Raw genomic sequence first — 21,008 nt, 5'->3', positions numbered from 1 at the left:
GGGATTTGAACTCAGAACCAGCACAGTCCATGTGCCATAATGACACAGAGGGGTCATTTACTAAGGGCCCAAATTTTTCCATTTTACGCCGATTTTCCCTGAATTGCCCCGGGGTTTTGGCGCACGCGATCGGATTTTGGCGCATCAGCGTCGGCAGCCACGCAACGTTTCAGCCCCTCAATGGAGTTATTTTCAAGCATGCTTTCCACATTGGGTGAATAAACACCTAGCCTTTTCCAGGAGTGCTGCCTCATCTCCTTTTTTTCTTCATCTACAGATAGTAATACTTATTAGCCATGAATGTCTGGGATGGGAATACCCTCCTAAATGTCAGGCCTATCACGATGATAATAACATTTCCTAGCTGCTGCTTTAGTCATACAGGATGATATAACTGCCCCATGACACAACACACACTGAACTAACATAGGGAGCAGCCACATGCAGTGTCATTGCCCTCTCTAGCAGTAGGGAGAGGGTTAATGACTCGGCCTGTGATTGCACTGGTCTGATTGGTCGGCGCACAGCCTGACGAGGCACCCTGCCCTCTTATAGGATGAGTGACAGCTGGGTGACGCCCTTCGCCTGATCCTGAGCCAATAGAGGAGGGTGCAGGGCGTGACGTCAGGTGGTTAGAGAGAACAACTTGGTCTGAAGTCCGGGTTTCTGTCACATTCACCAGAGAAGGCACGGAACGGCGCTACATCCGGGGACCACTGACCTTACCAGAGCTGTCATCATGGCGGAGTGAGTGCCCGGCGCCTGCGGGAGGGATGGGGCGGGGGTCACGTGATACGCTCCTGCTCTAATCACCTGCAGATCACGTTGTATGCCGGGCCAGGTCCTGATGGGAGAGGATAAGACCAGAGCGACTCTGCCTGTGGCAGCCCATGCTGATACTTGTAGTTCTGCAGCTTCTGCCCGTTACTTTAGTGGAAAGACAAACAGCTGTCTGTCAGAACAAGCCTGCTCCATAGCACTTCCAATCCACTACCGGTGCCATTCATAATACAGCAGGGCCCGGGCACTTACAGCATCTGTGCAGGGATATACAGTGTATCCGCTATGAATGTAAATCCCTTCAAAACGTTGTGTAGCGGCACAGAAACACTTTATCAGATATTTTCAAGAAATCTGTATGAGTGGTTTTACTACAAGTCTAAATCTATTGCAGACCCTGGTGGGATTAACATTTATGGTTATCTTACAGCAACCTGGACAGGGCCCGGAGCTGGTGCTCTGATAGACCTGATAGAATTCATCTAGAATTGCCTATTGCTAGCAGGTTACTCACTACCTGTTATGATTCCTTATCTTCTAGTAGGAGATGGACAGATGATGGGTAGACTAATCTGTGCATAAATATAAAGTAGATAGATGTGACAAATAGAAGATTGATTGATGGCTATATAAACAGGTATACAGATAGGAAATACACAAATTATAGGCGATAGAAATAGACACGAGATGGATGATAAGTATCTTCACCCATTCAACCAAGGGGTATTAAAAGAGAAGTATGTCCTCTGCCCACAAAAGTCCATTTACAGGCGGCCCTGGGAAAATGCCCCCTAACACCGGCCCTACGTGGGCTCTCCACTAATAGTGTAGTTGGGTCACATTACTGGGTAGTGGTACATAACCTACTGCTCATCCACTGTCTATGGGGCAGATAAAGATACATGAGGACTGCAGGGGTCAGTGCATCAATCAGTGGATATAATCTGTTGTAGGTACACACAATAGATTCCTACAATATGTAGATAATATTCCTCTTATAAAATAGTTGGAAGTGTCAAACCAAAAGTAAAAACACTAGATCCGCTGTGTCCAGTGTGAGATACATGGATACATTTTGTGCACACTATTCTCTATGGGGACATGGCCGAGCCAGTAAAAGGGCTCCTCTTGTTAAGCATTTACTCAAAAATGAATGCATACTGCTTAACAAACTTTGTTTTTGTTGAGAGGGTGGGTAGCAACAGCCATCAGTCAAGTTCATATATATGGAAAGGCTTCTGTTCATACGATTGGAAGAATGGCCCTGCAAGTTAGAAAATATAAAATCTATTGTCTAATTCATACCGTTGAAAGCAGCGTCCTGATGTAGGATCTGGCCTTGTAATAGTTTTTTAATGTCTCCTTTTCCTAAAAAAAGATGCTTTAAAATATGCTGTCGTGTAACACATGCTCTGGAGGAGGGCTGCCAGAGCCCCAGCTACACAGGAAATAACATGCCCCCAGAGCACTTGCAGTTCATTAGTATAATATTTATTAAGAAAAGGACACCATCAAAAAAAATATTATAAGGCCAGATGCTGCATCAGAGTGCAAATTGGATTCAATTAGAGATGCTGCTTTAAAAAGTATGAATCGGACCTGCAGGGCCTGCATAGTTTTTGTTTTTCCAATCCGTTGAATCCATATTCTTTTCATGCATACACAAACTTTAGATTGAGCCTCTGATTTAGTTGTGAGCAAAATCGGATAAAACATAAGAGGTTTTTAAGACTTAAAGGGGTTCTCCAGTCCCATACAAGTTACCCCCTTTCCACAGGATAGGGGCTAACTTGCTCATCGGTGGGGTCTCAGTGATGGGACCCCCACAGATCACGAGAACGTGGTCTGAGGTGAAGAGAGCAGCCGGTCACGCTTTAGCTGTTCTATTCCTCTCCATGGCGCTGACTGAGATTGCTGAGTATGGTGCACGCCAATCTGCGCCATATAGATGAAAATAGCAGCCACCAGCTACTGTCATCATCTTGGGCTCCTACGACAGTACAATGGACACCTGTTCTTTTGATCTGTTGGGGTCCCATCACTGAGACCCCCACGTTAGCCACTCCTCTGTGCATAGGGGCTAACTCGTATGTGGCTGAAGAATCCCTTTAAGACTTCAGTAAATTATAATAGCGTTTTTATTGGGACCTAGCGAATAGGAAGGAACAGCCAGGAACCATGCAGTGTTACCATTTTTTTGCATTACTTATGTTAAGCGTCAGCTGTGCATCATTCCCACCAGTCCCTATATCCGGTCCCTCAGAACCAGTCACTGGTGCGGCAAGAACCTGCATTCCCTATGTGTAGTGATTGCAGTAGGAAATGGAAATCCATGAGGACTTGTATAACATAACTTACAGATGGTGTGCACCTTATCGAGGAGAATGTGAAGTATTCAACATACAGATCTCACAAGTGGAGTTTGCATGCGCCCAGGGCTTGGCCCAATTGCATCTTCGTTCCCAGTGAAGCGCACGCAATCGGTAACAAGCACCCACAGTCTTTCATGTATGCAATGTAAAACGCCAGGTGCTTGTTGCCGATTGCACGCATTTCACTGGAAATACAGAAGTGATCGGGCTGAACTCCACATGTGAACACACCCTCATATAACATATGAATAACAGCCAAACCATCCATCCTACTGGAGAAACCTGTTGCTTTATTTCCCCAGTAATCTGTCATTAGGAGACCATGATGTAACTTGACCGTGAGTGTGGATTTTCCCAATAATCCTGTTTAGTAATCAGATCAGCCAGAATCCCCCTCCCTTTCCGGTGTGTATTTATATAACTATTAGGTGATCTATGCTAATACGTTCTAGAAAGCAGTTAATGTACAATATGCAAATCTGCTGACATCAAGAGATCAGTGGGATACAGGTTACACCTCCAGAATATTATACATTAATTTCCAAGAATGATGAATATCTTATTAAGGATGACCCACAGATACAGTCTCCTGGTTCATGTATGATACACAACAATATGGAATATTTGTTCAAATATTGCATTTCCTCATGTAATGTTTATGACCTGCTACTAGCCGTATAAATCCTATAAACAGAATATAATATATATAATCAAAATTAAAGGTCTTTGTGTAGTCCTCTGTATCCTAACATGAGTAAATAGTAGCAGTATTTTAAGCATATTTCATAGATTGTAAAGCACAGAATAAAAATGAGATAATTGTAAGAGACACTGATCAAAATTGGAGAACACTTTCAGATACTTGCAAGTTATTGGCGTTAATCTGACACCTGGCGCAAATTTTCTTAATTATCTGACATTTCCTATTGAACTGGCAGCCTAATTTTACAGTTTTCACTGACTTTGGAATGGCACACCACCACCAAAGTGACTGGAACCCTCCAGCAGCAGATTGTCCAGATGAAGAACAAAGGGGTGACCCTATCAGCTATAGCAACAGAAGTTGGTTGTTCCAAGACTGTGATTTCTATAACATTGCACACAACATCATAAACTCACTCAAGTAGCCCAAGAAGGTTGATCACCATCAAAAGACAAATGCAAGAGAGGGAAGCACAATGCAGAGAATCTCCATCGGTAATTGTTTACCACTGTAGCTGGAATTGCTTGCCAGTTCATAACTGAACAGAGTAAGAATCTTTAAAGAGTGAAAGCTCACTCTGCATTGACCAGACCTTTCATTAGGAGAAAGAATTAAAAGGCTAGACTCTCCTCTGCCGAGGAGCTTGTTGTGTTGACAATGAGAAATGGGCAACTATTCATTTTTTGTCATGAAAGAAAGTTTATTTTGATCTGATAAAAAAAACGTTGACAGACTGGGTAAAGACTGAACCAAAAGTTTTTAAAGAAATCAGTGAAAGGTGCTGGAGGAAGTGTCATGGTTTGGGGAATGTTTTCTGCAGCAGGAGTTGGACTTCTGATACACACTTGCATTCACTCTGAAATGTAGCTGTATGAGAACTTTCTTCAACAACATGTGGTCCCTTTCTTGCGTTCTTCACTCAATCAACCAGAAATTTTTATGCAGGACAATGCCCCCTGTCACACAGCAACGGGTAAAGCAGTTCCTTCAAATAGAAAACATTGAAACAATGGAATGGTGAACCCAGAGTCTTGATCTAAACCCAATAGAATCCTTGCTGACAAAGTTACAGTACAGAGTGCACTCTGATCGCAGGTGTTAATGCTTTAACATGCGACCATGGCATTTAAATGGCTACAAGGATATTCCTCCTGCTATGGCAACCCCGGGATCTGAGCTAAGACCCCCGGACTGTCCATAGTAAATGCCTATAAGGTTGCATACAGGACCTTAAAGGCACAGTGTCACCATATGCATCAGCATACGCAGACAGTGCTAATACCGATTGCTGGTTCAAGTTTAAAAAAAAAAAAAAAGTGAAAAAATTAAGCTTTAAATAAAAATAAACAAATAAATTAATCAAAAACCCTGTTGCATATCACACTAACCATACATATACAATAAAAAAAGTGAATTGCCATACAAACCCTACATATTGTCACAGTCTATGGGAATAGTCCCTTAGTACTAAAGTCTTGTGGACTCCCTGGACCACCGCAGGAGATAAAGATGCCAGCCGCAACCCGGGAGTGGAGTCTAAGTGCACTCCTGGTCTTCGCCAGAGCCCGCCCCAAAGCGGGATGGTCTTGCTGCGGCGGGGAGCCACCAGGTTGCTCCACGGGTGCGACTAGGCCCGTGGTGGCAGCCAAGGTAGGGACACAGGGCAGGCAGGACCAAGGCAGGACAGGACCACGGAAAGGCAGGACGGCTGGCAGGACATCGGAAGACCACTAAGATACAGGACCGCCACAGGATAACAGGAACACGAGGACACAAGGGAATCCCCACAGGAACACGGGAATCACAGAATACTCGGAGGCGTCTAGAAACGCTCAGGAACACGGAGGGCTTTCTCTTCAGTAACAGGACATGAAGAGCCGGCAGGGAATGCTGGGAGTCGCCAGGCTATATAGCAGAACCGGGATGCCAGCACCAATGAGGAGGACGCTGGCCCTTTAAATTCCTGGAGAGTCTCATGAGCGCGCCCTAGCAGCGGAGATGCACGCAAGTGACAGTACCCCCCTCAGGGCCCCCTTTCTCCTCTTCTTCAGCCCCTTCCTCTTCCTTCGCTTCCTCCAATTCTTCTGGGTAACAAGACACCTGAGGGGAAAAGCAGAAAGACAAATCCCAATGGGAAATCCGGACCCGGCAGAGAACAAGCCGAGGGCAGCTTGAGAACAACTTGGACGTCCTTTAGCTGGAGACTGGAGTGGCCCTTGGAAAGCCGGAGCAGCGCTGGGAAGCTGCAAAGTCTGAGGCGGCTCTTGGCACACTGGAGCGGCCTCTGGGCAGGCCGGTGGAGCCTCTGGGCAGGCCGGTGGAGCCTCTGGAGCGGCCTCTGGGCAGGCCGGTGGAGCAATGGGAAGCTGCGGAGTCACTGGAGCAGCTTCTGAAAAAGCCGGAGCAGCACTGGCAAGCTGCAGAGGCTGAGGACTTCTGGAGAGCCGCTGGAGCAGCACAGGCAAGCTGCGGAAGCTGGGGCGCCATGGGAGCAGCACTGGCAAGCTGCAGGGAGCTGGGGCTCTACGGGAGCAGCACTGGCAAGCTGCAGGGAGCTGGGGCGCCACAGGAGCAGCTGCGGGGAGCTGGGTCGCTGCGGGTAGCTGCGGAGCCACGGGAGGAGGCTTGGGCACCGCTGGAGCAGCTCTGGGAGGCTGCGGAGACACTGGGGACACCGGGACCAACCCGGACCGGCGAGGTGGCCGAACTTGAGATGGTTCAAACCTGGACCGGATTTTTGCTAGGAACTTGGTATGGGAAACCATGTCCGGGTCACCACTATCCCATAGAGGGGTAGCCCAAGCCGGGGCCTCTCCAGAAAGCAGACAGTAGATGAACGCCACCTTAGAGCGTTCGGTGGGGTACTTGGAGCACAGTTCAAGGTGCTGCGAGCACTGGGAAATGAATCTCGTGCACAATTTGGGGTCGCCATCAAATTTGTCCAGCAAAAAATTTTCAGGTCCAGTCTCTACTGCCGAAAAACTTAGTGGGGTGACTGAAGCAACGGGAGGAGTTGCGGGAGCCTACTGCTGGGAGGCAATCATCCGTAGAATGGCAGAAAGTTTGTCCAGGAGTTCTTTTTGCGCAGCAATCTCTTGGGACAGCTGGGCAATAGTGCTGGGAAGGTCTGCGAGTAGCTGGTAAGAATCCTCGACACAGTGCATGGCTTTTGCAGGATACAAAACCTTGGCGGAGTCCATGGTCGGATCTTACTGTCACAGTCTATGGGAATAGTCCCTTAGGACTAAAGTCTTGTGGACTCCCTGGACCACCGCGGGAGATAAAGATGCCAGCCGCAACCCGGGAGCTGAGTCTAGGTGGACTCCTGGTCTTCGCCAGAGCCTGCCGCAAAGCAGGATGGTCTTGCTGCGGCAGGGAGCCACCAGGTCGCTCCATGGGTGCGACTAGGCCTGCGGCGGCAACCAAGGTAGGGACACAACGTAGGCAGGACCACGGGAAGGCAGGAAGACCTCTAGGAGTACAGGACCGCCACAGGATAACAGGAGCACGACACAGGACACAGTCCCACAGGACACGGGAATCACCAAAGGAACACGAGAATCACAGAATACAAGGGAATCGCAGAATACTCGGAGGCGTCTAGAAATGCTTAGGAACACGGAGGGCTTTCTCTTCAGTAACAGGACATGAAGATCCGGCAGGGAATGCTGGGAGTCGCCAGGCTATATAGCAGAGCCGGTAAGCCAGCGCCAATAAGGAGGACACTGGCCCTTTAAATTCCTGGAGCAGCAGAGACGCGCGTGAGCTCGTCAGACAGCAGGAGGACCGCCGGATGGGCCGGAGCCAGGAGCCGGAATCCCGAGACAGGAACCGGGACTTGTGAGTATACACCTGGGGCAGCGGGCACACGGCGGAGCACAGGTGCACCCGCGATACGCAACATGGATCGTGGGGACACCCTTGCCAAGTCAGCAAACCGGGCCCGTTCAGCGCACGTGTGCACCCGCAATCCGAGACATGGAGACATGGTACGTAATGACCCGTACTGTAAAACACACCAAAAATTATGATCATCACTTTTTTAAAATTAAAAGTTTTAAATTCCATATACTTTGGTAATTTAGTAAAACACTGTTTTAGTCGCATGGTGTAATCCTTCAACATTATAGCTGGAACAATCAAGTGATCATACGTTGTGCTCTAATTTTGATCTTCAGTGTATATTTGAAATTAAATAATAATACAGTATATGATATCAGCTGCTATATATTTTTATATTAATGGTACAGGGGCCTCAGACCCTCCAAAATAGATGTTGCTTGCTCATTTCTGTGACTAAGGGTGCAGTCACACATTTCAGTTTTTCAGATGCAGTTTTTGATGGCCAAACCTGGAATAGAGTAAAATTAGGAGGAGCAGCATCTTTTAATTATTATTTGGCTTCAAAAACTGCATCTGAAAAACTGAACATGTGATCGCACCCTAATAGGATGGTGTGGTAGCTCCTATTCTAATCCATGCCTTTGTAATATTGTATACTTTAGTCCTATCCAGGCACCAACTAGTTAATCCCTGGTGCCCATGTTTGCACTTGCAGTTTTCTGCGTGCCGTGTCATGCCTACACTTGGCAGCCTGGTTGTAATTTTATTCAAACTGGAGCCAGTTTTGTAGCAAAAGGAGTAAACTATGTGTATGTACGTGTGTTGCAGAATGGCTGTGGCATGTAACTCAGCTGTAGTCTTGCAGCCGTTCCATAGATATTTTAGAAACCTCCAAAATAGTCTGGTTTCTGCCGTGGATCTCCCCACAATTCTGCCGTGGCCTGTGGGTTGATCTTAACACTTGCATTGCATGACAATCCACAGTATTAAGTGATAGGTCACTTGTATGGAAAAAAAATTGTTGCAGTGTATGGGATTTATCCTAATCCCATACACACAATGCAGTGGAAATGCCTTTCTGGATTGGCTCCTGCCATTGCACGGGCAGTACCCAGTCTACCTGTCTGGGCAGCCGTATGCTATCCCTTTAAGTAGATCCCGGTCATCCCAACGTGGTGTGATTCCACCGCTTTTATGAGGGGAGTATAGAGAACAATAAGCAGAGCGGTCAGCTGTCCATTGGAATAATACAGTGGATTTTGTACAATTTCCCTTCACTACACAGTGGTGTATGCAGAGTGAAAGGTAGCTGAAAATGTGGTGTAAATTATTAGTGATGCCAAGAAGGGAAGAGAGGATAATTCTAATAAGAACTCTTCATATAACGTCATCATAAAACAAACATAAGTGCATGACAAGAAAGATAAGATGTGATATTAATAACAGACATGTAGCAGTTTTATTGTCCACCCTAAGGGCGCATTCACACGATGTGTTGCGTTTTTTTGATGCGTTTTTGATGCATTTCAATGGCTTCAGTCTGGATCACATCCTGAGGTTACATTGCGTTACCATTGCATTTGCTAAAACGCAATGTTACTTAAGCATGTGTTCATGGCTGAAGCCTTTGGAATGTGTCAAAAACGAGTAAAAAAAAAGTGACGCAATGCATCGTGTGAACGCGCCCTCAGTGTCGCGGTTTCCTTAGCTGCTTGGTCTTTTCACAATCAATACCTGAAATGCATAAGCCAAGAAAATCTTTGTGCACATTCCCTGGTACAATGACGGCTGCTTGCTGAGGTTGGGTGTGTTGTGTAGTCTACCCTACCTTGTCCTCCTGTAACCTCTGGGCACAGTAACCATAATAACCCTTTGTGTTGTGTTTTTTTTTTTTTTTTTTTTTGTCTCTTTTAAAAAAACAGAGCTGATATCGCTCTCATTGGATTGGCTGTGATGGGCCAGAACCTGATCCTGAACATGAACGACCACGGATATGTAGTAAGTAGAGAGATGATGAAACAGAGTTTGCCGCTGGGTTATGTATCTCTTGGGTGACTTCCCTGCCTGGTAAACATTAGATATGAGCTAATTCAATAGAAATTTTGCAAACGATTGTGTCCTAGTTATTGCTGTACCAGAACTCCCAGTAGGGCTAGAGGTAATCGCAGCCCTTTTTCACATGTTGGGATGACTACCTTTGTTCACAATAGAAGTGTAGATGCATATACAGGAATGAGAATGCTTAGGACATAATGGGACATTAAAGTATTGGGCCGGTTCTGGACTCTTCTATCATCCTGCTCAGTAAAGCTGGCCATATGATAGCAGATAGGTGCTTGCTTATCCAACAGCCATGCTTCACTCCTGCACCCCCATACAATGGAGGAGCGTTTGGATGCACCACATGATGGTTGACTGGCTCAGTCAAGTAGGTTTATCTAATGTGTATAGCCAGCCTAACTGTAGCAAAAGACAATAGCAATTCTTGTATACACAGTGGTTACACATGACCCTATAGTAGTCTGTGTTCTTCCCTCTCCCAGGTTTGTGCATTTAATCGAACGGTTTCTAAAGTTGATGAGTTCCTGGCAAACGAAGCTAAAGGCACCAAGGTGATAGGAGCTCATTCATTACAAGAAATGGTCTCCAAGCTCAAGAAACCTCGTAGGATAATGATGTTGGTAAAGGCCGGGCAGGCAGTAGACGACTTCATCAATAACCTGGTATGTAGTAATGGTTTTTCAGCTTGTAGCCCATAATACAAAATCTGTTGCAACTGGTGGACCCCCTATAAAGTCTGCGCTCCAAGTATAGAGCGGATTGTCATGGAACCATCCAGCTCGTGTGTGCGTGTGTATAATATATATATATATATACCCACTTCATGTTATCGGGTATTTTAAACATATACATTACTCGGGAAAGCTTTAACACATCAGTCCTCACACATTTTGGATTTGACTAAAGGGCATATCATGGATCTCAGGGGGATTTATCTACAAAATATTTATGGTGCCCGGTTTATTATTATTTATTATTATTTACATATTTTTATAAAAATTTTCATTATAACAAAACATACCATAGTTATGACATTGTGTATCACATGTAGATATGTTAAAGTTCTCAAGTTTAAGCATGTACATGTTTATTTGGTCATGTACAAGTGATCAGGTTATATAAAATTACACTAGTAGGAACATATAAAAATGCCAAAATAGCACCCTCCCCTCCCTCACAGGTGCGCTGTTTATCTTTTCCTACCTCTTTAGGTGTCACTAGCCTATACTCATTGCTTTTGTGGTCTCAAAATGTTTCTTTCCTGTAAGGTCTACTTTTAGTATGTCCACATCTGACTCGTGTCACTTTGAGCCTGCCCAAAATGTCTGCTATATCTGCTTTCAAATACCAGGTGGTGTTCACAAAGGGTTGTACTATAGATTTTATATTATCATCTGAATATATACTAGTCAAAAAATTTTCAGTCCTCTTTTCTATTTTGTTTTCAACCTCGACTTTTTCCAGTTGCATATATTTATTTATCAGTTGCATCACTTCGCTTATTTGGTGACAATGAGGTTGTAGCCATTTAGCCAAAATGGCTTGTTTAGCCGCCAGTATATAAACATGCATGACCCCAGGTAATGCGAAGTCTGGTATATTACAATGTAAAAGGAGTAAGCAGGGATCCGTAGGTAGATTGATATTTAATTTTATCTTTGATCTGAGTCACCAGATGCTTCCAAAACTGTTGCGTGTTTGGACACATCCACATGCCATGAAAAAGATCAGTAGCTGGCCTTTGACACTTTGGACAAGTGATTAAGCAATGAGGATGGTATATTAAACCCATAAATGGCTTTGTGCATAAATCTGAAATAACCATCTCTCCATCTTTCACATATAACCATTTTTCGTATCTTATACGAAATCGCCCTTCTAATATTTGTGCTGTATCGTCTCACAGTTAATTATTAATGTAGTCTGTACAGTGATGTCAGCTATGTATGCAAGTTGGCCAAAGGCATTCTTGCCTCTGGTTGTGCAGGGTAAATTACCACTGCAGTCCCATAAGTTAAAGTGGACCTGTCACCAAGAATTTTAATTTTTAGCTGGTGACAAAGCTATGCTGATTTTTAAAAATGCCTTTGCCAACATTATGAATCATTTCAGTAGTTTATATCATTTTATTTCACATTACCTGGCTCCCTGCAAGCAGCATATGGTAAGTCTCAGGGGAGGGGCATCAGCAGCCTGTATCTGCTCATGCATTCTTCCACTACCCCACAACACCCCGTTCCTCCCCGGCCTGCACAATGCACATGACAAGAAGTGGGTAATAGACTGTGGCAGCGCGATATAATACCACCAGTTGCACCATTTTTGACATTTAACCATTGTCCGTAAATATACACAGATCCTTTCTGTTACCACGTCCTATCCCAGTGTGCATGCACCTCTTGTGCCATAATGGCATTACCAGTTAGTAAGAATTTCTTTGGTGCCAGATGTAAACACTATACTCCTGAGTCCTCTGATCTATGAATTTCTTAGCCATTAACAATACATGAAGGGTCTTTCTGATCTGCTGAGTTGACTGGGTTTGTAATTTCAGGTTACACACAAATTTACCATTAGTCGCATTAAAACATAGCTTTTATTTCAAATTCTTCTAATATCAAAGACGAAATTATAGATAATGGTTTATATACAAGTAATTATTAAAAATGCAGAAGAGTAGATATGTCTAGAGTGATATACCGCCCCCTTGTGGTCACAGAAACAATAGCGAGTAAGATGCAAGTAAGGTACTGTATTTAGTGGTTTGTGTGGATCAACATTAATTAAGGATTTATTTATTTTGTTATGTATATGAGGGTAACTTGAGCTGTTTAGTGCCTCTACTGCTTTTTCTAGTGAAGGAATAGTTTTGTTCCTAGATGACGTTCAACTATCTGCCACTGTGCTTATCACCATTTATTATTATTCTGGCTAGATTGGCTAATGTACCAAAACCTGTTTCTGTGTTCACTAGGGGCAGAACTAACTTTGTTATACATTGCTTCTCCTAAAGGCTGCTAAATTTTAGAATGGATTACAAATAAATAGCTCCCCTAATCTGTAACGTGATCTTATTTTATGGTTGCAGGTTCCTTTGCTGTCACCTGGTGATATCATTATTGATGGTGGAAATTCAGAATATAGGGACAGCACGGTAGGTGTTTATTATGGCTGCCATGTTTACAGTATGATAGCATCTGCAGGCCATGTTTTATACTATTCTTTCTTATGATCTTTTTAGAGGCGCTGTAAAGAGCTGAAAGCCAAGGGCATCCGTTTTGTTGGAAGTGGTGTTAGTGGAGGAGAGGATGGAGCCAGATACGGACCATCTCTGATGCCTGGGGGAGACAACGAGGCTTGGTAGGAGTTTATTTTAAAAAACTTTTACGTTAGATATCTGCCTTTTTTGTTTGTTTAAATAGGATGGTTTTCCTGAATACCAATCAATTAAATTAAGTCATACTCTTTTTTTTATTTTCAAATAACACAATGAACAAGTGCAACATCTTTGGTTTATAATCAATCTGAGTCAATTTACTTAGTTTCTTTTATTCCTTACAGGCCTTTTATTAAGGACATTTTCCAGAGCATCGCAGCTAAGGTTGGGAAGGAGCCATGCTGTGACTGGGTGAGTGGATATCCATGTTGTTCTTAACACTTGTTCTTATGGTCCAGAGTGATAGGTGGCCAAGAGTTAAAAATCCTCTTTCATTAACCAAAACTGATATGTAGAGCATCTATCTGTTTTGGGGGGGGGGGGGGTACTCAAGACATTGACCATCAGCATTGTGTAATTCTTCATTTTGCCTGTAGTGGAGTTGTAGACGGATAAGTTACATTCTGTCAGCTTCTCCTGCGGAATACAGATGATCCCTGAATATTCTCATATACTCCTTTAGGAAGATCTGCAGAATCATGATTACAGTTCCTTGTATCGTATATTGCTATGATGCCCGGCCTCTCGTCCTCTGCACTGTGGTCAGCCAATGCATAATCCATAATTCATTAACTAATCTCGGTTTTGTGCCTCTCGCTTAATTCTGTGGGTAGGTAGGTGAAGAAGGCTCTGGACATTTTGTGAAGATGGTACACAATGGAATTGAATATGGTGATATGCAGCTGATCTGTGAGGCTTACCATCTGATGAAGGATATCCTTGGGATGGAGCAGGATGAGATGGCTAAGGTGAGAATTTGGTGCATTGATGTGTGCAATATCCTTAAGGTCTCCATTTATCGCTCACTCCGCCAATGTCCATTGAAAAGGACTGACCAGTCATGAAAAGGACTGACCAGTCAGCTGTGCTGCACCCTGAATATGCCCAATAGAAAGCTATGGGACAATGAACTGGCCTCAGTTTGTATGGTGCCTAAGGTCTTGGGGTGATAAATGTATTTCTATATTTTGCTATATACACAGTATAAAATATTTTTTTCTGTCATTTAGACATTTGAAGAATGGAACAAGACTGAGCTGGACTCTTTCTTGATTGAGATAACTGCTGACATTCTTACATTCCGGGACACAGATGGAAAGCATCTACTCCCTAAGATTCAGGACACTGCTGGGCAGAAGGGCACAGGGAAGTGGACCGCAATCTCTGCTCTAGATTTTGGAGTTCCAGTTACTCTCATTGGTAAGAATTTATAACAATCCTGTTCTCATTTTTCTTGAAGACCACAAGCTATAACAAGCTATTTGCATTGCTATGTTTATTGCCTTACAAGAAGCATAACATTTTAATTATATAAATTGGATAAGGGCTTGTTTTTTGCTAGAAGATTTGTAGTTTTTATTGGTACTATTTTGGGGTAGCTCATTGATTTCACATGAGGCATGGGAGGGTGGAATTCTGCCATCATGCAACATGACCTTCTCCAATGCCAAACAAGCAGCATTTTATTACTTCATGTTAAAGAGGATTTGCAGGGTTAAGTTTTTTTTTTCCTTTTAAATATTGCCTTCTGTGGGTATAAAGTTGTAGCGGACAACCCTTTTTCTCTTCTTTTTAAGTTTTGTCCTGATTCACGTACACTTTTATTTTCATGATTGGATATAAAAAATTGATCTTTTATATTTTTTAGCATTTTTCAAATTTCTTTTTATTTAATTTGGTCTTCTAGCATTTTTATTCCCATGATGTACAGATTGGATCTTTTCTCCAATCGTGGTTGCCAGATCAGTTGTTCAGCTCTCATAAGATAGCTCAAAAACTATTCTTCCCTGCAAGACGGACCCATAACCTGAAACATGATTCATCATCAGAATTTACGGTGTTTCTTTAGCTGTAACACCTGTTTCACTCCATCCCAAAACAAATATGCAAACAACTTAGAGGAACTTCTCATGGAACTGTGTAATTCCCTTTTTTACACAACCCAGTAAATTGATATTGCATCGCTTGGTGTGGGAGGATTTCATTTTCTTGCAGTCACTTCCTCCCACTCCCCTGGTTGCTGGTTGTAGTGGCGCAATCCCACCAGGAAACACTTCACAACCTTAATTGTGTCACCATGAAACCTGTTCTACTGGATGATACTGCAGATTGTTTCAGCAATGACTAGGTTACAGACCATAGTGACACATTGGCAGGGAAGCAGCTAGCAGTCATCAACTGGATTATGATGCTTTTAGAATTCAGGATCTCCTAACCTGCATCTGCAGAACATTGCATTGCAATCCAGGACTGTTAGGTACAAATGAATGAAAATGTTCCCTGGGACCTAGTTATGATTGACCTCCATGTATGCTCTCAGCACTCGTTTGTAATGACATTGAGCAGCAATACCAGTGTACCTGTGTAAGCCATAAAAAAGAATGCAGATGTAATTGCTGCGGCACCACAGCCTTTCTATTATGTATAGGCCAGATTTACAAATAAGCTATCAGTATTTAAATTGAAGAATATGACCTAAAGGCACTGGTGGGGAGACTTCTCTTACACTTGTTGTTGATGTGACAGGTGAAGCAGTGTTTGCACGTTGTCTGTCATCCCTTAAGAGTGAACGGATTGTTGCAAGCAAGCAGCTCCAAGGACCAAAACCAATCTCATTCAAAGAAGACAAGAAGGAGTTCCTTGAGGACATCCGTAAAGTATGTAACCAAAATAATTTTTGCGCTACAAAAACTATTATGCAGCAAGCGTGTTGTGCTGTGTGCCATTGTCAGAAGACTCAATCTGCTACTATACTTGCCCAGTTTATACGATTTGTTGTATGTGAGTCAGTTGTTGATATGGGCCTCCTAATAACCTACAAATAACTCCACTGATCTGCACATGTTGCGGATTCTGTGCGGATTTTACGCACAGATTTTGGTGCAGAAAATAAACGGTGTAATACACTCAGATTTACCTCATTGCTACTGTATGAGAGAAATTTGCATCAATTCGGCATCAATGTTTGATTTTCATGCAGAATTCTCTCATCCTAATGGAAGGGGGAAAAACACATGCAGAAAATCTGCATAAAAACCCACCACTAAAAGACAAACCTATATGAAATCCGCATGAAAAACACATATTTGATTCAGATTTTCCACCTGACATTTCCCAATGTGTGCAGATAACCTTAAAGGCTTGTAAGTCTATTTGCACAATTTTTGTTAGTGCTTCTGTTATTTAAGCGGAAAATTTAACAGAAGTTTCTGGGGCACATTAACTAAAAATGTGGGAAACTGCACCAAAAGTGCTCTGCCCATGTATAATGCTGGGTGCGACAGATTTATGAAGAATGTGCGGCAGAAATCATGAATCTGTCACATCCCTGCACTCGCCCGACAGTTCACCAACTTTTTTTGTGGTGCGCCTTTAACAAGAGACTTTGCATGTTAAATCAGGCACGGTCCAACTGAGCGCTGTTATGCCCCCTAATTTGTGTCGCATGGTGGCTAGCGAAGCTGCGCCACAAAACGTTCACGTGTGACACATTTGTGGTGCAAACACGTCTTAAATACCTGTTCAAGCAGTTTATACCTAAAATGATGTGCCAAGTCCATCAAAAAACTGGCACAAAGCCCTTAGTAAATGTGCCCCTCTATCTCAAATTATAGAAGCCTGACACTAAGGGAAGCCATTGAAAGTCCATTGAAATTAAAAGACATTTTAAACGGATATGTTAGACTTCTGTAATCATTGCTTTAGTGATGGAAGTTAAAGGAAATTTGCCATCAGGACACACATTTTCACCTAATTCCGGTTCCCATAGCCTATTTAATAATATTCCAGATCTGCTTTTATAATTCACATTTAATGGTTCTACTCACTTTTACAAGGCTGCAGTCAACATCATTATCTAGCTATACCTTCCCTTTATTATTTCTGGTGATGAACCTTGTAATGGAAAATGGCATCTAAATGTCCAAATTGCCACTTTTTCACCATTTTGACTCCAATAAAAATTTTAAAAAGTGACATCAACGAAAATGCTCTCACATCCTGCAAACAATGTGTCGCACAGCTCCATACACTGAAGTAAAAAAAAGTTGTGGCTGTCAGAATATGGAGAAGGAAGGGCTTTTTTTTTTTTTTTTTTATGCAAGCTTTTTGATTTTTATTCAAATTTTTTTGGGTGTTAAGACATAACTAAACTATATAAATTTGGTATCTCTGTGATCGTACTGATCGAAAGGAAAGACTTAAAAATAAAGCCCATCAGAATATGGTACAACTGTTCTTTTTTACCCATTACACCACATTTAGATTTTTTTTTTTTCTGGCTTCCAAGGACATGACACAGAATATTAAATGGTGCCACTATAGGAGGTAACAAGCCCTTATATACCGTATATACTTGTGTATAAGCCAAGATTTTCGGCACAATTTTTGTGCTGAAAAAGCCCCACTCTGGTATATAAAAAATAAAGTTCATACTCGCCCTCCGGTGCTGACCCCCGGTGGCCTTTTCTCACCTCATCACATCTTCGGGTTCCCGGCCAGGCCAGCAGATGCGTGTCTTTGCAATGTAACATGGCAGTGTCGTCATAGCTCACGTCATGGCTTGTGCTGGCAGATCATATAGGCATGCATTATCGACCTGGCTGGGAACCCAAAGACATTCTGCGGGGAGAAGGGTCAGTGCCAAAGGATGAGTACTAACTTCATTTTTTTTTAAATGGAGAACTCTGCACGGCATTTTATGAATTGGAAGGGAGATGAGGGGAGACTACTGGACATTTTATCAGAGTAGTGGCTGCATTTCCTACCCTAGGCTTATACTCCAATACGGTTTCCCAGTTTTTTGAGGCAAAATTGGGTGCCTTGGCTTATACTCGGGTGTTTTTTTACACGAGTATATGTGGGTAGCTTGGTAAAAGGAAAAATAAAAAAGATATAGCTTGTGGAAGGAGCAGAATGAAAAACGGAAACACAAAAAATTTATCTTGAAGGGCGTAATAGCTGGGCTTATTCTCTGACACATATTTCTTGAATATCCCTGAGGCATAGCCTATGTATTTAGTCATCAACAGATTTTGTTGTTAAGCAGCTGAACAGCTTTGTAGTCCTGTTTCTTTCATGGTCCAGCATGGTGGCATCATCAAAAGAATCAACGTTAGGCTTTTAGGCTGTATTCACACGACCGCATGGGGGACGTATTTACGGCCGCAAGCTTGAAGGCAATGGCCGCACAGAGCGATGTCCTATCTTTCCCAGCGTTATGGACCGTACCTTATGCATTGCAATGGAGAGGGGAGGGGTCACCCCTCCTCCTCTCCATCGTGGCTGATGTAGGGGTCCTTCTGAGGCAGGGAAAGCTTGACTTCTGTATTAAATTCTCCACCTCCTTGACTTTATACAAACATTACATTTACCGTATATACTCGAGTATAAGCTGACCCGAGTAGAAGCCGAGACCCCTAATTTTACCACCAAAAACTGGGAAAAACCTATTGACTTGAGTATAGGCCGAGGGTGGAAAATGCATTGGTCTCAGCCTCCCAGTATATAGCCAGCCTGCCCCCAGTAGTATACAGCCAGCCCAGCCTGCCCCCAGTAGTATACAGCCAGCCCAGCACTAACAAAAAATAAATAAACTTATATACTCACCCTCCGGTGGCCCCGATGTCCGCGCTGCTCACCTGATGTCCGCACGGGTCCTCTTCTGGCTTCTATCTTCCTCTGTCTTCCACTGGGCGCCGCCATGATTCCCGGGCGGCAGGCACATAGTATGACGCGGCCGCTGCTGACGTCATACTATGCGACGGCCGAAGAAGAACATGGCGGCGCCCTGCGGAAGACAGAAGACAGAGGAAGATAGAAGACAGAAGAGGACCCGCGCGGACATCGGGGGAGCAGCGTGGACATCGGGGCCACCGGAGGGTGAGTATATAAGTTTTTGGTTTTTTTTGTTGTTGTTTTTTTTAAAGTGCTGGGCTGCCTATTGACTCGTGTATAAGCCGAGTTGAGGATTTTCAGCACATATTTTTTGTGCTGAAAAACTCGGCTTATACACGAGTATATACGGTATTCTCTGGATGACGCCAGCATGTCGGGTCACAACATGAAACATTATCTATAACCTGTTAAGCTGCTTTGCAACATATTGGTAGTGGTTTATATGCCAATTTCTGATGACAGTTTCACTTTAAGCTGTAAAGCTTTGTGCACAATTTGCACAAAATTGCCGAACAACAATTTCTTCTCATTTAAAAAAAAAGTACTAAATTTAGAATGTTTTCCCTTCTAGGCTTTATATGCATCAAAGATCATTTCTTATGCACAAGGATTCATCCTGTTCCGTCAAGCGGCAAAAGAATTTGGTTGGAAGTTGAATTATGGAGGAATTGCAATGATGTGGAGAGGAGGCTGCATCATCCGCAGGTAAGCAATGTGTAAAGGGTAGTTTCTTATTTTACAAGTTCTGCAGAAACTTCAAGGCTCAGTCTTCAGATTCAGATAAATAACTTTTAATACTTTTGTTTCTTCTTTTTAGTGTGTTTTTGGGCAAAATCAAAGAAGCCTTCGACAGGAATCCTGACCTTCAAAACCTTTTGCTAGATGATTTCTTCAAGAAGGAGATGCATAATTGTCAGGTGAGCTCTGACAATAGATACAATCTCAACATTTAATATGTCATAATCTTTTATCTGTGGGTACCACTTAGATTTATATCAGATGAATATAATACCTTTAACATGGGGTTATAATAATACAGAATGCAATATGCACCCCCCCCCCCAATAGATATATCACTGAATGTAAATACTGATCAAATAATGAACCATCCAATTTTTTAAGTTCACAGGTGTATTGTGAAGGAAAAACAAACAAAACTAAGACATACATTTGAACAGCATCAGAGTCTATTAAATAACATATATATATATATATATAAAATTATGTGTGTGTAAGGCATCGTTATGTTTGCTGGTCCTGCAGCACAACTACAGATATTGCACAAATTGCAAGGGTAGAAATGCCAGAGAGATCCACCTGCATGTAAAAAACGTTGGTTGAACAAATAGTATATCATAGATGGGGCTCCTGATTTTTGTTGTGGGACCCCCAAGCTTGAGGCATCTGCTCACTTTGGCTTTATTCAATTCTCCAGGAATCCTGGCGCCGAGTGGTGAGCAGCGGGGTGCAGCATGGTATACCTATGCCATGCTTCACTACAGCATTATCTTTCTATGACGGCTATAGGCATGAAATGTTACCAGCAAACCTAATCCAGGTAAGGTTCTTGCATACTTTAAAGTTCATTAGAAAAGGATCATGATGTCCGAGCCGAAGCTCTCCAGCTGTTATTAAACTACAGTTCCCAGCATATCTGCATTATGAGAGTTTTCACAGCCTGAGGGTCACATTGAGCACTGCTTTAGATAAAACTATAACCACATTTGTATATTTTCCATTTCAGGCCCAGAGAGATTACTTTGGGGCTCATACCTACGAGCTACTATCCAACCCAGGACATTATGTTCACACTAACTGGACAGGTCATGGTGGCAACGTGTCTTCCTCTTCTTACAACGTGTGAGGTGCACTTCCTGGTCTAAAGATGTAGATATTCGTCTGGTCTTGACCCATGGAATCTGATGTTGTATGTGTTGTCCAAATCTGCATTTTTTTTCTTATCTGTTTAGTATGAGAATAAATGTTTTTATATGGTCTCACCTCTTTACTGTGTGTTTTCTTCCTGAGATCTTAAAAAATTACGATTTGGAGGGTGAGTTCTTTATAGCTCTGTTCTTTAACTCCCTCTTTGCATTCAGGTCTGTGGAGTCCGACTCCGACTTATCAATTTCCATCT

The 21,008-nt window shown here is 43.0% G+C and overlaps 1 protein-coding gene across 2 annotated transcripts; it reads left to right on the top strand.

Annotated features, from left to right (window-relative positions):
• Positions 1-588: 588 nt before the first annotated feature.
• Positions 589-20,868, top strand: PGD (phosphogluconate dehydrogenase). 2 transcript variants are annotated; one of them, XM_072156490.1, is made up of 13 exons: positions 589-747; positions 9,621-9,696; positions 10,242-10,421; positions 12,848-12,913; positions 13,001-13,119; positions 13,321-13,387; positions 13,810-13,944; positions 14,206-14,395; positions 15,722-15,852; positions 19,443-19,576; positions 19,689-19,788; positions 20,307-20,429; positions 20,616-20,868. In XM_072156490.1, the coding sequence occupies exons 1-13, from the start codon at positions 740-742 to the stop codon at positions 20,733-20,735; spliced, it is 1,449 nt and encodes a 482-aa protein (XP_072012591.1). In that variant the 5' UTR covers positions 589-739; the 3' UTR covers positions 20,736-20,868. The 2 variants fall into 2 exon arrangements, with proteins under 2 accessions (XP_072012591.1, XP_072012592.1); XM_072156491.1 differs by having other exon boundaries at positions 13,321-13,391; positions 13,814-13,944.
• Positions 20,869-21,008: the final 140 nt, after the last annotated feature.

The sequence above is a fragment of the Engystomops pustulosus genome, chromosome 6 (genome assembly GCF_040894005.1).
Source record: "Engystomops pustulosus chromosome 6, aEngPut4.maternal, whole genome shotgun sequence".
Lineage (NCBI taxonomy): Eukaryota > Metazoa > Chordata > Amphibia > Anura > Leptodactylidae > Engystomops > Engystomops pustulosus.
The sequence above is the reverse complement of the archived record's forward strand: the minus strand, read 5'-3'. Positions and strand labels throughout refer to the sequence as shown.

Coding starts and splice junctions, on each gene's coding strand:
- PGD (XM_072156490.1), top strand. Junction 9,697..10,241: donor TGAACGACCACGGATATGTA/GTAAGTAGAGAG, acceptor TCCCTCTCCCAG/GTTTGTGCATTTAATCGAAC. Junction 10,422..12,847: donor ACGACTTCATCAATAACCTG/GTATGTAGTAAT, acceptor TTATGGTTGCAG/GTTCCTTTGCTGTCACCTGG.